The sequence below is a fragment of the Scyliorhinus torazame genome, chromosome 5 (genome assembly GCF_047496885.1).
Source record: "Scyliorhinus torazame isolate Kashiwa2021f chromosome 5, sScyTor2.1, whole genome shotgun sequence".
Taxonomy (NCBI): Eukaryota; Metazoa; Chordata; class Chondrichthyes; order Carcharhiniformes; family Scyliorhinidae; genus Scyliorhinus; species Scyliorhinus torazame.
The window spans coordinates 256381795-256400004 of NC_092711.1; the positions used below are offsets into that span (position 1 = coordinate 256381795).

General features: G+C 47.3%; 1 protein-coding gene across 1 annotated transcript in view; it reads left to right on the plus strand.

Moving 5' to 3' along the window:
• Positions 1-18210, plus strand: part of tnfsf10l (TNF superfamily member 10, like) — a 46204-nt gene that overhangs the window by 17656 nt on the left and 10338 nt on the right. Inside the window, exons 2-4 of the mRNA XM_072505406.1 lie at positions 3813-3968; positions 12220-12256; positions 12339-12449. Coding sequence (XP_072361507.1) covers positions 3813-3968; positions 12220-12256; positions 12339-12449 — 304 coding nt within the window. The remainder of the gene's footprint in view (positions 1-3812; positions 3969-12219; positions 12257-12338; positions 12450-18210) is intronic.

Below are 18210 nucleotides of genomic sequence, written 5' to 3' on the forward strand. Positions count from 1 at the left end.
TCATTTACTGGTGTGCAAGTACACCCAGATCCCTTTGTACATCCACATTTCCCAATATATCGTCATTTGAATAATAGTCTTCCTTTCTGTTTGTCACACTGAATAGCTTCTCATTTATCCACATTTAATGCCTTTGAGGTTTTAAACTCTCATTTGCTAGTCTTCCTTGCATGTAACATACTTGGGCTTTGCATCCTGATTTGCATTGGCACAATTGACAAAGCCATACCTCAGAAATCACCATTATACTATTTTGTTCCAGATTTCAGTTTTTTCTTTGTTTAAAACAATCCATCTTCAGTTCTTTACAGTGCTGATGCCTTGCTGGCTCACAGCTAGAAAATGGACAAATCTCTCGTCCTGACTTTGTGCCAAAAGCGCGACGTCAGTGCATGTGCATGGGGGGAGAGAGAGAGAGAGAGAGAGAGCAGGGAGGACCCAGTTGTCATGATCGATGTAGATGCCAGGACAAAGAAGAAGGCTCTGTATAGTTAGCTTAGAGACCTAGGCACCAAATTAATTTTTACGGGATGTGGGCTTTGTTGGCTAGGCCAGCATTTGTGCCCATCCCTAATTTCCCCTGAGAAGGTGGTGTTGAGCTGCCTTCTTGAACCGTTGCAGTTCATGAGATGTAGGTACACCCACTGTGCTGTTAGGGAGGGGGTTCCAGGATTCTGACCCAGTGATGGTGAAGGACCGGTAATATATTTCCACGTGATGGTGAGTGACTTGGAGGGGAACTTCTAAGTCGTGGTGTTCCCAAGTATCTGCTGTTCTTGTCCTTCTAGATAGTAGTGGCCATGGGTTAGGAAGATGCTGCCTAAAGAGCCTTGGTGAGTTCTTGAAGTGCGTCTTGTAGATGGTACACATGGCTGCCACTGTGCGTCGCTGGTGGAGGGTGTAAATGTTTTTGAAATGGATGCCAATCAAGTGAACTACTTTTTCCTGGATGGTGTTGAGCTTCTTTTGTTGCACTCATCCAGGCAAGTGGGGAGTATTCCATTACACTTCTGATTTGTGCCTTGTGGACAGACTTTGGGGAGTCAGGAGGTGAGTTACTCGCTGCAGGATTCCTAACCTCTGACCTGCTCTTGTAGCCACAGTATTTATATGGATATCCCAATTCAGTTTCTGGTCAATGGTAACTCTCAGGATGTTGACAGTGGGGGATTCAGCGATGGTAATGTCATTGAATGTCAAGGGGTGATGGCTTGATTCTCTCCTATTTGAGATGGTCATTGACTAGCACTTGTGTGGCACTTGTATGGTGTGAATGTTACTTGCCACCTCTCAGCCCATGCCTGGATATGGTCCAGATCTTGCTGCATTTTCAGGTGGACTGCTTCAGTATCTGAGGAGTTGCGAATGGTGCTGAACATTGTTCAATCATCAGCAAACATCCCCTACCTGATCTTATGTTTGAAGGAAGGTCATTGATGAAGCAATTGAAGAAGGTTGGGTCTAGGACATTACCCTGAGGAACTCCTGCAGTGGTATCCTGGGACTGAGGTGACTGACCTCCAACAATCACAACCATCTTCCTTTGTGCTGGATATGACTCCAACCAGTGGAGAGTTTTCCCCCGATTCCCATTGACTCGAGTTTTGCTAGGGCTCCATGATGCCATACTGATCAAATACTGCCTTGATGTCAAGGGCACGCACTCTCACTTCACCTCTGGAATTCAGCCCTTTTGTCCATGTTTGAAAAAAGGCCGTAATGAGGTCAGGAGGTGAGTGACCCTGGCAGAACCCAAACTGGGCATCACTGAGCAGATTATTGCTAAGTAAGTGCCAGTTGATAGCACAGTTGATGACCACTTCCATCAATTTACTGATGATCTAGAAGAGACTTAGGATGGTAATTGGCCGGTTGGATTTGTCCTGCTTTTTGTGTACAGGACATACCTGGGAAATTTTCCACATTGTCAGGTAGATGCCAGTGTACTGGAACAGCTTGGCTAGGGGTGTGGCAAGTTCTTAGTACTATTGTCGGATTATTGTCAGGGCCTTTGCAGTATCCAGTGCCTTCAGCTGTTTCTTGACGATTCACGTGGGGTGAATCGAATTGTCTGAAGACTGGCATCTATGATGCTGGGGACCTCTGGAGGAAACTGAGATGGACCATCCACTCGGCACTTGTGGCTGAAGATTATTGCAAATGCCTGATGTGCTGGGCTCCTCCATCATTGAGGGTGGGGATACTTGTCAATCCTCCTCCTCCATTGGGTTGTTTAATTGTTCACCACCATTCGTGACTGGATGTGGCAGGACTGCAGAGCTGCTTAGATCTGACCAGTTGGTTGTGAGATTGCTTAGCTCTGTCTATCATTTGCTGCTTATGTTGTTTGCCATGCAAGTAGTCCTGTGTGTAGCTTCGCCAGGTTGACACCTCATTTTTCGATATGCCTGGTGTGCTCCTGGCTTGCCCTCCTGCACTCTTCATTTTAACTAGGGTTGATCCCCTGGATTAGTGGTAATGGTAGAATGGGGGATATGCCAGGTCATGAGGTTACAGATTGTGGCTGAGCCCAATTCTGCTGCTGCTGATGGCCCACAGGGCCTAATGGATGCCCATTCTTGACTTGCTAGATCTGTTCTGAATCTATAGCGCCACATAACATGATGGACAGTATCCTCAATGAGAAGACGGGACTTTATCTCCACAAGGACTGTGTTGTGTGCACTCCTACCCATACTGTCATGGACAGATGGATCTGCAGCAGGCAGGTTGGTGAGGATGAGGTCCAGTATGTTTTTCCCTCTTGTTGGTTCACTCACTGCAGTCCCAGGCTAGCAGTTATGTCCTTTAGGACCCGGCCAGCTCGGTGAGTAGTGGTGCTATTGAGCCACTCTTGGTGATGGACATTGAAGTCCCCCATTCAGAGTACATTCTGTGCCCTTGTCACCTTCAGTGCTTCCTCCCAAAAGATGTTCAACATGGAGGAATACAGATTCACCAGCTGAGGGTGGATGTGCATGGCATCAGCAGGAGGTTTCCTTGCCCATGTTTGACCTGTAACTGTGAGACTTCATGGGATCCAGAGTCAATGTTGAGAACACCCAGGGCAACTCCCTGACTGTATACCTCTGTGCCACCACCTCTGCTGGGTCTGTCCTGCCGGTGAGACACGACATACCCAGGTATGGTGATAATGGTGTCTGGGACACCTGTAAATTTTGATTCCATAAGTATGATTAAGTCAGGCTGTTCGTTGCTTGATTAGTCTGTGAATCAGCTCTCCCAACTTTGGTTAATAAGGAGGATTTTGCAGTGTTGACAGGACTGGGTTTGCCGTTATCGTTTCAGTGCCGAGGTTGATCCGTCTGGTTTCTTCCCTTTTTATTAACTTTGTAGTGGTTTTGATACAACTGAGTGGCTTGTTAGGTTATTTAACAGTCAACCACACTGCTGTGGATCTGGAGTCACATGTAGGCTAGACCAGGTAAGGATGGATCCACATCTGACTTTTCAGAACATCATTGTACTAATTTCCTCTGCTATATTATCTGTTTTGAATGATTAATAAAAATAAATACTTAGTGCCATTTTCAACCAAAAACCCATCAACTGTTGCCGTTTGTGGGATTTTGCTATGTACATCTGTCTGCTGTATAACAATAAGATTTGCCCTTCAAAGTAATTGTGTATGTATATGTTCCTATGTAATTCTGTTATTTGTGAGGAAGTTTTAATGATCTGAAAAACACTACTCTGCATTTGCCAAGTTAGTTTTAAAATTAAGTTACAAATTCTTGCCTTTTTATAACATCCAGCGTCACAAAGCCTATGTTCCGTTCTGTTCCGTTTAGGTGAAAAATGAAAGAGTTTCCCAGGAGCTATGGTGTCTGAATAGTCCCCAAAGATTTGAACAGCTTATCAGTACTGAGACTGAAGGCTTGAGTGATCAAATCAAAAAGGATCCCTGTTGGAGACTGGTGAACAGCACTAAATTACTCGCAACCAAGGTGATTGAACAGACCACGGTATTGCTGTATCAACTCTGATTTTTTTCTTTTAGATTAGGAATGTTTGGTATTCTTGGAAATTAAAAAAAGAAAGTTATATTGCTACTTTTCGATAACCTGCTAAAATAGATCTGTTGGGGCTGGTTTAGCACAGGGCTAAATAGCTGGCTTTTAAAGCAGACCAAGGCAGGCCAGCAGCACGGTTCAATTCCCGTACCAGCTTCCCCGAACAGGCGCAGGAATGTGGCGACTAGGGGCTTTTCACAGTAACTTCATTTGAAGCCAACTTGTCACAATAAGCGATTTTCATTTCATTCATTTTTTCATTCTGAACAAAATGAAATTTGATTTGCATACTCTGATACAAAAAGCGGATGCTTACGTCCAAAAAATGCTAACCACCTACAAAGCCTAATAACTCAAAGGAGTGCTAATTAAAGCCTGTGAGTGAGTTCCATTTGTTTTTATTACATTGAATTTCAGGATTTTCATTAGAGTTTAGGGGCTACATTCCACGATTGGTGTTTTCTGTGAAACATGGTGTTATGGGCCAGGGTTTAGAGAACCCCAAAGTATATCATGGAGTTCTCCTGACCTACAACTGTTTATAGATTTTGGTTATGAGGAGCACAAGGGCCTACTTTTCAGGTGTTATGCAGCAGAGGCCTTAAGCACTTGTAATCAAAACAAAGTTTATTCTACGAATTCAGCTAACATTTTATAAACACACACAGTAAGCATTTTATCAACTACAAACATAAATACCCCACACAGCTACAGCACTCTATATTTAACCCTTAATAACTTCCCTTTACTGATTCACTCAAGTAACAACATCCATAAATCAGACAATCCCTTTTACCACAAAACAGTAGGTTTGAATTTGTTCCAAAACACAGTTGTTACTTTGAAGTTATCAAGTGATCTGGAGACACCTTTTTAACATGCAGAGAGAGAGAGAGACTCCAAGATCCTTGTAGTCTGAATACAGCTTCCAACTGTCTAAACCGGAAGTAAAAACCAGAGCCACCGCCCAGCTTCACCCACACAATGACATCACTGCAGCCATTTGAGAAGACAAACAGTTCTTAAAGGGACATTCCCATGACAATGGGTGCATCTCCATTGGGCAGTAAGAGCTACCAAAAACTCATCCCAAACCACCCAGAATGGTACTGTAAGGAAGTCATCCAAATGAGCAGCAATGCGTGGAAGAAATACCCCGTGCTTAATGTGCTTCTCAAGTAGCTATAAAACTATTAGTCCAAGAAGGTGGGCAGCACGGTAGCACAAGTGGATAGCACTGTGGCTTCACAGTGCCAGGGTTCCAGGTTCGATTCCCTGCTGGGTCACTGTCTGTGCGGAGTCTGCATGTTCTCCCATTGTCTGCGTGGGTTTCCTCTGGGTGCTCCGGTTTCCTCCCACAGTCCAAAGACGTGCAGGTTAGGTGGAGTGGCCATGATAAATTGCCCTTAGTGACCAAAAAGGTTAGGAGGGGGTTATTGGGTTCCGGGGATAGGGTGGAAGTGAGGGCTTGGGTGGGTCGGCGCAGACTCGATGGGCCGAGTGGCCTCCTTCTGCACTGTATGTTCTATGTTCTAAATCAAACTTCAGCAAGTCTCACCATGAAGTCTTTACATCTACATTGAAACTCCACTCCTTTCACCAATAGCCCATATTGAAGTAAAATGATTCTAGTGTATATAGGATTTAGGAACAGGCATAGGCCATTCATCCATTTGAGCCTGCTTCGCCATTCAGTAGGATTATGGCCGGTCTGGTTGTGGTAACAGGGGTAATAGCTTAGTGGGATAGATTAGTGGGTAACACGAAAAATAATTCTGAAGTCTTTTATAAGCATAAAAAATAGTAAAGGAGTAGGGAAAGAAATATTGTGGCCAATTCGGGATCATTTGGCAGATTTTCTAGTGAAGGCAGAGGGCATGGCTGAGGTGCTGAATGTGTAATAAAAGTGTTTAGTATTTGCGCCTGTTTCACTACTAAAGCAGATCCTATCAATGTCACCATAAATGAGGAGGTAGTAAATAATTACATTTTGTTAGGATAAAAATAGATAAAGAGGAGGCACCTAAATTTGAATCACTCACAAATGAAAAGTTGCCTGGGCCAGATGGGATACGTCATAGACTGCTGAGAGACGTCTGGGTGGAAATTGTGAAGGCTCTGGCCAACTTTTTCGAGTCCCTTCTAGATATGTTTGGTGCCAGAGGATGGAGATGTTAGGTAATTGACAAAAGAAAAATCTCCATAGTGATGTATAATCTGAATGGACTGCCTGAGAGGGTGGTGGAGGCAGATTAAATGAAGGCTTTTAAAAGGGAATTGGAGACATATTTGAAAGGGAAACATTTTCCGGTGTTTCTCCTCAACACCACATCATCCCACGTCTGAGCGGTGTAGGAGACCAGTCCAGTCTGTGTTAGGACAATGGCAGGTATCCAATTCTCACTGGTGGTATAGTTCCTTGGCAATACTTCCTGACCGTTCTGAAAAACATGGCAGGTTTCGAACCTTTGCACAAGCCGAACACATGCCCGCCTTTTCCTCGATTTCACTATCGAGCCCTGGCCACCTAAAATAGCTACTGGCTATCTCCTTCATCCGTACTTTCCCACAATGACCTTCAGGTTTAGGACACGTTTCCTTAATAATGTCAGAATGATGACCCTCATTCCCCAGAGGAGACAGCCAGCCTGACTGCTGCTTTGCTCAATGAAAGTTCACAAACGTCACACCAATTCAGGAGATCCATGTCTGAACTGCTCTAAGTCTCCACCGCCTCCCAACGTCTGGCGAACTGTTTTAACCAGAGCACGATGTTGTTTTGTATTCTCTGCTAATAGGCTCAAGAATGAGCCTATCAGAAAATTTAGAGCTACCAAGGCTCTGATTGGTGTTCCCATCACAAGAGTCAACTTTTCGCATGGGCCTCCCCATTGGCCAGGGCCCCAAGCTGCAATGCTGTGTGTTTCATTGAAAGTCCGCCTCTGCTTTGTATGTGACCCAGATTCTTCTGAATCTGGATCCACATTTATCTGGAGATAAACTTGACTCAGGTCAACTCTACTGAAATTCTGGCCTCCAGCCAACCCAGCTCTGAACACAGTACCAGATTGATAGTGACTTTAAGATTGCCACATATACATACCAAGCCATCTTTTTTCATCATGGCTACTATCAACTCAAACTTAATTGCTGGTCTTCCTTAGCTGCTAATTCCATAGAGATTGCGCCTTCTAAACCTTCTTTATGTTTAAGATGATTTCTGTTAAAAGCCTTTTTTGGATATTTTTGCATCTTAACCGACTGAACCTATCTCTAATGGTGCCATTCATCTCCAAATTCACAGCATTTAGCTAATTTCTTCAAAGTAGCTATGAACTGTGTTTGATTTATCTTCTTGTTGGTTACGTTTATGGAACGCGATGATCAAAGGATTCGAGCCTGGTTTTCCTGGCTGCACCTGACTTTGCAGGCAGTTGAAGCCCCCCCACCCCACCCCCCCCCCCACCCCGCCCCATTGTACTCAGGAAAGTTGGGACTATAATGTCTGCCGCAAATTTATTTGCTTGGACAAAATAATCAAATCGCATAAGCACAATGGGTCACAAAAGTATTACCACGATCTCGCTTTTTTCAAACAATGTATCCCTGAGTTCATCTTGTTTCCTACCAAGTTAGAACACCCCCAGTTCTAACCTAGTGTTGCAGGGTACTTGCAACTCAAAGTGCTCCCTGTACTCTTCCAGATCTTTCCGGGCAAAGCTTCTTTCCGATGCGGTTTCCACCAAAATCTACATTTAAATGTAAGTTACTTTGATGGCTGCTACCGATATTTGGCACTCTCCTTCACCAGCCTTGCTGTAGCGAAGTTTTTAGCTTCTCAATCCTTTTCGGATATCTGTCAAAGATTGACTGTTTTAAAAAAAAAAAAAAGTTTTTAAAACTAAATTTAAAGTACCCAATTTTTTTTTTCCTATTAAGGGGCAATTTAGCGTGGCCAATCCACCTAACCTGCACATCTTTTGGGCTGTGAGGGCGAAACCCACACAAACACGGGGAGAATGTGCAAACTTCACGTGGACAGTGGCCCAGAGCCGGGATTGAACCCGGGACCTCGGCACCATGAGGCAGCAGTGCTAGCCACTGCCCCACCGTGCTGCCCCAGATTGACTGTTTTTCTATTTTTTTTTTTTTACTTCGCTGGGATTCTGCCAGCATGGTTCTGGCCTCCTCGTCAGCAGTTTTCTTTGTGGTGTTTCTAAAGGATAGGCTTGCAGACCATGAAGGGACAAACAATCAAGAGCTTTATTGGAAAGGCATTTACAGGCTGCTAGGATAAACTACCCGTTTGCTTGCACAAACGGCCAATGAAGTTATCAATCGTCACATGACAGGACTCTTAGGGCGAGATCTTCCGTCTGATCATACCGGCGTTTTTCCGGTTTTGACGGCGCACTCCTGCCACGGGTTTCCCGGCGGTGTGGGGTATATTCAATGGGAAGTCCCACTGGCATATTGCATGTGGGAGTCATTGCCTAGCACCCCAATCACACTTTGGTGGCTGGACATTGTGCTTAAACACTGCGGGAGGCAACACCACACACGTAGCAGTCAACATCCGAACATCCAGGGTATGGGACACAGCTCCGGGGACAAGTCCATGGCCGGAGGGTGGGTGAGGCCACGGGGAGGGGGACACCTGGAGAGATGGGCCGAGGGTTCCGAGGTCGGCCTGCATTGTGGAAGAAAATGACAGAGGCATTGTGCTGGTTGTGCATGAGGGTGTGGAACTGGGGGGAATTGGCAGCCACCGTCACCATTCCATGGGACGGGTCAGGGTTGGCACCCGCTTGGTGCCCGTGGGCCCTGGGGTTCACCATGGGATGGAGGGGCAGCTGGTTTGAGCCAACCCTGACCCGTCTCTGCAGCGCCTCGGCCATTCCCATCCGAAAGCGGGACATATCCCGCAGAACCTCATCAAGGTCGGCCTGGTACTGGATGACATCCCCCAGCGAGGCAGACATTCTGCCGAGACCCTCAGCCATGGCCGTCACTGACTGCGTGACATCTTGGACAGCTTCAATTTAAAAAAATTTTTTAAAAATAAATTTAGATTACCCAATTATTATTTTTTTTCTTTTTTTTCCAATTAAGGGGCAATTTAGTGTGGCCAATCCACCTACTCTGTACATTTTTGGGTTGTGGGGGCGAAACCCACGCAGACACGGGGAGAATGTGCAAACTCCACACGGACAGTGACCCAGAGCCGGGATCGAACCTGGGACCTCAGCGCCGTGAGGCAGTTGTGCTAACCACAAGGCCGCTGTGCTGCCCCTTGGACAGCTTCAATAATGGTGCCACCATTGTGCACCAGGCTCTCCACTGTGGTCGCCACCCTAGCAGTGTTGGCCTCAGTGCCACGCATTGCCGGCACCCGTAGCCTCTGGGACTCCTCCATTTGGTTATGGACCTGCTTTAGTGTCACTAACATCGCCCGTTGAATTCCCCCAGCTGCACCCTAATATCTCCATCAGCTCCGGGATGACCTCCTCCACAGGCTCAGCTTCAGGCTGGGACCCAGCTGCGACCTGGGATCCAGCAGACCTCCGACTACTGTCTTGCCTGGGGGTTCCTGCCTCCACCTGATGTGCATCATCAGCAGTGTGGTGCTCACCAGATTGTGCCCCAGAAGCCTCACCACTAACATTGCCCACCGAGGTACGTGTATCTGCGCTGGTGGAAGGTGGAGATGACAGCTGTGACACGTCGAATGTGGCATCCTCGGAGCTCTCCTCTGAGGTGTTCTCCTGGGAGGCAGGACGCGGCCACCCGGGACGGGACGGTGCCGCTGGCTGGACAACGTTTTTGGAGAATGGACATGTGGTCAGTGGGAGGGCTGGGTCAGTCAGTAAGGCAATAACAACTCACATTTGACAGGCCATCCTGGTGGAGCCCAGTGGTTCCTCACCTCTGGCGTCCGCCAGCCTCCACGTGGGTGACCGCTCTGTCCTCGGCCACCCCAGTCACCTCCAGGGCCCGCTCCTTGAAAGAGGTGAGGATTCTTATCTCCAACACACCACCGCCAGTCTACCCCTCTCCTGGCAATTGGGGGAGAGCTTTTCATGAGGAGACTCAGAGAGGGCATTGTTAGCCATACTTTAGCCATTGTTAGCCATGGTTCACAGTAGTGTGAAGGTGGAGGCATGCTGGAAGGGTTGGGGGGGGGGGGTCGAGGGAGAGAGGTGAGGGAGGGTTGGGGATCGCAAGGGGAGTTGGGGGTGGATGCTCACGTGGGGGCGGAAAGGTCTGGGTGGTGCTGGCAGTGGTGGGGGGGGGGAGAAGGGGGAAGTGGGGGGCATTGCTGTCGACTCATCGTGCTGCCCGATGTCGGTCGTTGGCCTTTTTACGACAGTGAAGACCAGTCTTCCTGGTCACACCATGGCGCTCACAACCGCTGCCACCTCATGCCAGGCAGCACTGGCTGGCCTATAGCTGACACTCCGGTACCCTCGGGGAACAAGACATACCTCCTCGTCTCCACTGTGTCTAGGAGCCCATGGGGCTTCGTTAAGTGGACCAATTAACATTGAATAGCATTGCCGGCCTCGCCAGGGTAAGGGCCGGAAAGCTCGCGGCAGTTCCCACTCGCTACCACATTTAAGAACAATATAGAACATTACAGCACAGCACAGGCCCTTCGGCCCTCGATGTTGCGCCAACCTGTGAAACCACTCTAAAGCCCATCTACACTATTCCATTATCATCCATATGTTTATCCAATGACCATTTAAATGCCCTTAATGTTGGCGAGTCCACTTGTTGCAGGCAGGGCATTCCACGCCCTTACTACTCTCTGAGTAAGGAACCTACCTCTGACATCTGTCCTATATCTATCTCCCCTCAATTTAAAGCTATGTCCCTTAGAAATCTTTCCAGAGAATCGTGCCCTGGGTCACACAGGTGGACATAGTTCCAGATTTCATCCTGATCTGTGCTGTTAGCTGATTTTAGTGAGGGTTGCAGTAGGGCATTATAATTGGTTTTAGTATTCCAAGCCGAGGGAAAGTGAAAAGAGAATATCAACTAGGATTCCTATCTGTGGTTTATCCACTGTGAACACAAACAACGGATGAAAGCAGTTGTAGCTGGACTTTGTTATCTCCCCTACTTCCTCACTAAATCAATTAAATAAATATTGTCCAGAATAACAAGACAAATGAAGGCATGAGTGTTTCTGGGAATGGCAAATTTTAGCTGAGGGAAGATTGGATAGTATGGGATTGTTTTCTTTGGAGCAGGGGAGGCTAAAGGGAGATTTAATTGAAGTGTATAAATTATGAGAAGCCCAGATAGAGTGGATAGGAAAAAAGGGCAGAGTGTCGTTGAATAGTGGGATGATTCTCGGCTCTGCAGCCGCCAAGAAACAAGCTGCTAAATGTGCCCTTATTAATTTTAAACTCTTCCAGTGCTTGATTTACCTCCTCATTAACCATGGCCTGGGTTGCATATTCTCAAAGTAAATTAAAGTATTCATTTAATACTCAGCTAGTACCTCTGCCTCCGTACATAAAACTAATTTTTGGACTTAATTGTACTTTTACCACTCTTTTACTATGTAGATGCCAATAGAAGCTTTGGGATTCCTTTTATGTAAGCTGCCAGTGTCTTTTCATACTCCTTCATTGCTTCACTGACCTGCTTTTACACCTCCCCTTTGAACCTTCTATATTCAGCCTGGTTCTCAATTGTTTTTTCTACCTGACACCTGTTATAAACACACTTTTCCCTCTACAACTTCATTCCTCTCTCTTTTGTCCTCCAAGAAGTTCCGAATTTGTTCGTCCTCCCTTCCCTTTTGAAGGAATACACCTTGATTGTGCCTGAACCATCTCTGCTTTGAAGTTATCCCATTGTTCAGCAACCACTTTCCCTGTCTCCAATTGACTCCAATTCATTTGGCTCGATCCATTCTTACCCCATTGAAGTTGTTTTCATCTAGTTTATTATTCTTATTCTGGATTGTTCTTTGATCCTTTCCATAGTCTGTCCGAACTTTATGATACAACAATCACTTGTTAAGCTTCTGGTGTTGTTTCTGGGCCCTTGTGGTCTCTCACAAGCCAGAGGATTGAATTGTTGGAAAATGCCACTTAAGTTAGATGAAATAAAAGATGTTGGTTTGTGAAACCTAAATTCTCAATTTTCTTCCCAATAAAATTACCTTCAGGTAGCAGACAAGACTACCAAGAAGCATATAATACAAGGTAAGCTTGTTCACATTCTAGCACATTGATGAACATCAGCATAACAATTACAGATAACTTACCCAACTGTCTGTCCTCACAGGTGTAATGGATAATGTACCTGTTGATGTTTTAAAGTCTGCAGTAGAGTTCAATGACAAACCAGCCCGCAGTTCCTCAGCTCATCTCACTGTACGGTTCACTTCTCCACAAGGTCAGTGCAAGGTTCATTTGACTGGCTGTGCTTTACACGCAAAAGGCATTTTTCTATCTTTACAATGTGTTGGCTAAATACTTACAAAATATTTGAAAATACCCTGTGTAATGTCATGGTGCTGCAACACATTGGAGTGCTTTACCTTGGCACACAGTGATGGGATGTGGATAGATTTCCCCCATACACCATGATACTGAATTCTGGATCTCAGGCTCATTGCTGGGGGTGAGTGGGAAATGGAAGATAGGCAATCTCTACAGTTGAGGAGCATGGGAGTCATCGATGTACATCTTACATTGGCCAGTTTCAGAATAATATTGCCAAAGATTGATACTTGTCTTCTCATTCTGCCATCAGAACTTAGAATGCAGTGAGGAAAAGGAAGAATTAATCTTTAGCGAGAAGTGGGCTTTTATTCTTACAAATGGGAATACCTCCAGAATCTCCAATATGAGTGAGCCATGCAAGGTGCCAGAGACTTTGTAGGACCAGAAGATCCCGCTGAAAAAACCACCGCGGAGGGGAATGGGAGGGGGGCTGAGAAATTCCGACCAATCTCTGTGCCGATGCCTTTCATTAAGCAGCTGATCTTGCTCTGAGCTGACACTTCTGCATTCCCGTGTGGTTTTCATGTATCTTCTGAAGAAGTTCTTTCTGCATTGTTTTCAGCATGATTATTATGGATCCAACTAACAGAACACCTTCTTCTAGTGAAATCACATCCCTGATAGATCAATACTGCTATATTGCTGGCTGTTTGTTGCACCTTATCAAACCACCTCGGGATCTCTTGCTGAGTAAGCATCTGTAACTCTTTGTCTTTTGCTGGTCTCATCTCTGATTCATTTTCAGTGGTGTTGTATTCATTAGATGATTGATCTTCATTCCTAGATATATTATCTCATGTTCCACCATAAGACCTAAGATAAGACCGTAAGATGTAGGAGAGAATTAGGCCATTCAGCCCATCAAGTCTGCACCACCATTCAATGAGATTATGACTGATCTGATATGATAGTTCTCAACTCCTTATCCCATACCCTAGATTCCCCAACTGATTAAAAATCTGTCTATTTCAGCCTTGAACATACTTAATGGCCCAGCATCACAGCCTCTTAAATGGGTAATCCCTTACTCTGCGATTATGCTTTCTGGTCCTAGACTCTCCCACAGGAGAAAACATCCTGTCAGCATCTACCCTGTCAAGCCCCCTCAAGAATCCTATATGTTTCAATAAGATCGCCCTTATTCTTCTTCTAAACTCCAATGAGTACAGACCCAACAAACTCAACCTCTCCTCATAAGAAAATGCCTCCATACCCGGGATCAACCTCGTGGACCTTCTCTGGATTGCCTCCAATGACAATATATCTTTCCTTAGATAAGGAGACCAAAACTGTCTCCAGTGGTGATCACCAAGATAGGGTATCTGCTGGCACTATTTCTCTTCCAGACTTGTATTGCAGAGTTACGTTATAACTCTGAAGCCTCAGGAGTAATCTCTGCACTCTTGCTGGTGCTTTACGCAGATTTCTCTTGCTGAATCTCAGTTTCACCGTATCCATCAGCTTGGTTTCAGAGTATCTTTCCCTGGGTAATCATTTTCCTTCAATTTTCTTTCAAATGTTCAGGAAAGACCTTCTGGTTTAGTCTGGGCAGGATGATGTTACTCTGTGCTCTGGTATCAATCTTCAGCTTCTGATTTGTGGTTATGGGCTTATTTTCCATCCTCTTCCTGATCTGTCTGTGGTGAACCACTGTAATAGGAGTTGTAAGGTAGGACCTGCACTACAGATTCGCCGGTAGCTCCTGCCGGCTGGCTCCGCCCACTGAGAACTGTATAAATATGCATGACCTCCAGTGCGCTGCCATTTCGCCAGCTGCAGTAGGCGGCCACGCATCTGACTGTAATAAAGCCACAGTTGTACCCAACTTTAGTCTTTGTGCAATTGATTGTGCATCAATTTATTAGTCAGATTTTCCACAGAATGGATATCAGAATTAAGCCCGATCGCCTGCAGCTGGATCCGCACTCGCCCGATGCCAGAAAATACTTTACTCACTGGCTAGCATGTTTTGAGGCCTACGTCAAGGCTGCAGATCCCGAGCCAACGGAGGCTCAGAAGATAAACGTCCTGTACTCCAGACTGAGCTCCAGCGTGTTCCCATTGATCCAAGACGCCACGAATTACACAAAAGCAATGGAACTCCTTAAGGAACACTACGCGCAGAAGGCAAACATGCTCTTCGCCAGGCATGTACTCGCCACCCGCTCGCAACTACCTGGTGAGTCCATCGAAGACTTCTGGCAGGCCCTAATTCCACTCGTCCGGGACTTTGACTGTCAGGCTGTTACGGCCCCGAACAGGCGAATCACCTCATGTGCGATGCCTTCGTGACGGGGATTGCGTCGGACTGCATCCGAGGACGATTACTGGAAGGGGCCACGCTCGAACTGGCGGAGATGAAAACCTTGGCGCTCTCCATGACGGTCGCATCCCGTAACATACAATCGTACTCCTCCTGCCGCGCTGCCCACCCTTCAACTCCTTCCTACCCCTCCTGGACCCCGCCGACGACCTCCTCAGCCGGGGCCCTGCCTTCCCAATTCGCCTGCGCCGCATGCGATCCCGCACCCCGGGGGTCCCCGCAGCTACTTCTGCGGTCAGCAGAAGCACCCCCGCCAACACTGCCCGGCCTGCATTGCAGTTTGTAAAGTCTGCAGTAAAAAGGTCCACTTTGTGGCGGTGTGCCAGGCCCGCGCAGTCGCTGCGATTGCACCCGCTATCACCCCCTCCCCCCACGCCAGACGCACAATGGGAGCCGCCATCTTCTCCCGGGTCCATGTGCGACCAATGGGCGCCGCCATCTTGTCCCCCTTCGGCCACGTGCGCCCCATGGGCGCCGCCATCTTGTCCCGACCCCGCAATGTGCGCACCATGGGCTCCGCCATCTTGTCCCCCACAGGGTCTGCGGACATCCCAACATCGGAACCGCACACGCTCGCCACCCGAAGCATCCGATGGCTACCCGCAGCTCGCTTCGATGACGCTGCACAACCTGGCCACCGCGTCGATGACGGTTAAAATCAACAGCCACGCGACCTCGTGCCTGCTGGACTCCGGGAGGACCGAAAGCTTCGTTCACCCAGATACGGTAACGTGCTGCTCCCTCGCGGTCCACCCTGCCAATCAAAGGATCTCCCTAGCCTCCGCATCCCACTCTGTCCCGATCTAAGGCTTTTGTACAGTCACCCTCACGGTCCAAGGAGTAGAATTTAGTAACTTCCGCGTCTATGCCCTTCCTAATCTCTGCGCTGCACTCCTGTTGGGACTGGACTTCCAGTGCAACCTCCAGAGCCTCACCCTCAAATTCGGCGGGCCCTTACCCCCCCTTACCGTTTACGGCCTCGCGACTCTCAAGGTCGATTCCCCCCTCCCTTTTTGCCAATCTAACTGCGGCTTGCAAGCCCGTTGCCACTAGGAGCAGACAGCACAGCACCCAGGACAAGACCTTCATCAGGTCCGAAGTCCAGCGGCTGCTTAAGGAGGGTATTATTGAGGCCAGCAACAGCCCCTGGAGAGCCCAAGTGGTAGTGGTTAAAACTGGGGAGAAACACAGGATGGTCGTGGACTACAGCCAGACCATCAATCGGTACACGCAGCTCGATGCGTACCCCCTCCCACGCATATCTGATATGGTCAATCAGATTGCGCAGTACCGGGTCTTCTCGACAATTGACCTGAAATCCGCCTACCACCAGCTCCCCATCCGGAAGTCGGACCGGCCATACACTGCCTTCGAGGCGGACGGTCAACGGTCTTCCTTAGGGTCCCTTTCGGTGTCCCAAATGGGGGCTCGGTCTTCCAAAGAGAGATGGACCGAATGGTCGACCAGTACGGTTTGCGGGCCACCTTTTTCGTACTTAGACACTGTCACCATCTGCAGCCATGACCAGCAGAACCACGATGCCAACCTCTAGAAATTCCTCCGCACTGCCACTCTTCTCAACCTGACCTACAACACGACCAGCGCGACCTGGTTAGCCATTCTCGGCTATGTAGAGGGTGCCATCTCCGCTACTCCACTACTGGGCCGATATCAGGGGTTTGAATATGTGTGTGTGTCTCTCTCCAGCTGGCACTGAAACTTCAGAAGCCAGGGGATGTCGCACTGGGACACTTCCACTGAAGAGAGCACTGATTCAAGCCTGCCGTTTATTCCTAACCGACAGCCTGAGACTTATATCACACAGATCTCCAGACCCCTACCAATACCCAGGTGATTCTCTCTCTTGCCGGTGGTGCAACACCCACCCGGTTCCTACTCCACTAGAGTAGCTTTCCCAAGAGAGAGAATAGGACACTGCTGTTTATTTCCTAACCAGCAGTCTGTCCTGAGTGAATCGCTCAAGATGACCCTCGATTCTTGAACCCGGAATTAAGGTGAGGAGTATTTTAACAATGACTTGGTCAGAGATCGCTGGTGAAAGATTGAAGAATTTAAACGACTCCAATTATCATCAAATCAAGGTTTATTGCAAAACCCAGGTCAAAATCATCAACAGAAGAAACACAATAAAATCTTATGCTCTAATACAAACCAAGTCTATTCAAAAGTAATATAGCGGACACAACGAAAATTCTTATGATTACACAGTTTTTAGCAATATCACAAGGCACAAAACAAGTTCCCTTCCCCAAAGCCTCAACCACTATTAAAGTCAGGGAGTTTCGCAAGCTGCTGCAGGGTACTTACGGTCACAGGCTGCAGGGGTCAAGTCAGGGGTGCAGAGGTCGAGCCAAGAACGAAGAGACCCCCAATCGAAAACACAGCCCCTTTTATATTGTTTTACCTGGCTTTGTCCTGTGGTCGGCCAGCCCCTTTTGCATTGAAAAAGGTAAGGTTTAAAGTTCCCGCTGGTCCTGCCCCCTTTGAGCCGGTCAGACCTGTCGAGATGGGAGTACCTCCCCTAGGTCCGCCTCCAGTCTGTTTTTTGAGATAACGAGGTTGAGCTCCCTTGAAGATTTTCAAAGACTTCCATCTGCTCCGGAGATAGCTGCTATGTTGATGGGGTGTTGATTGGATTCTGCTCTGGTGGAGGCAAAGTCATTTACCTCTGCATGGGGCTATGACCATCCCATTGTCCTGCTTGCAGGCAGGCCCCCTGTGTATTTCCGTGCCCCTTTGTCTGTGTTTTGATCTTATCTCGTTGTCTGGCTCCTTCTTCCTTGTAGCTCCTAGGGGGGGGTTTGTAAATACTTATGTACTTATGTCCCTACTCAGCTCAGCGGACCAAGCCTGCTGGGAAAACTGGTTCCGTTCTCTTGGCTGAAAAGTCAGTTTACAGTCTTTGAGTTTTTATTCTTGGGCAGTTCCAAAAAGGCCGAATTGCCCGAAAACCTTACAGATGCCCCTTCGATACGTCCCTACCTGCTTGGACCGTATCGACACAGGTGAAGGGCAATTATTTCCTTTTGTGTGGACCGTAGGCCCCCCCCTCAACAACATGCGAAACTACAAGTCCCAAGACAGTTCCCTTAATCTAGGCTACCCCTGATTTCAATGAAAGGGAAAGACAAGACCATACTTAATTCAAGCAGACAGTAACCTATACACATTTCACCGGAACCCCAAACGTAAGGGTCCCTGTACATATATCACAATCAAGTAACTGAAACCCGCGAATCCATACAACTATTTATAATTGCATCTGTTTATTTCACCAAGGATCCTCCTTTCTTGGCTGCACTTCGCT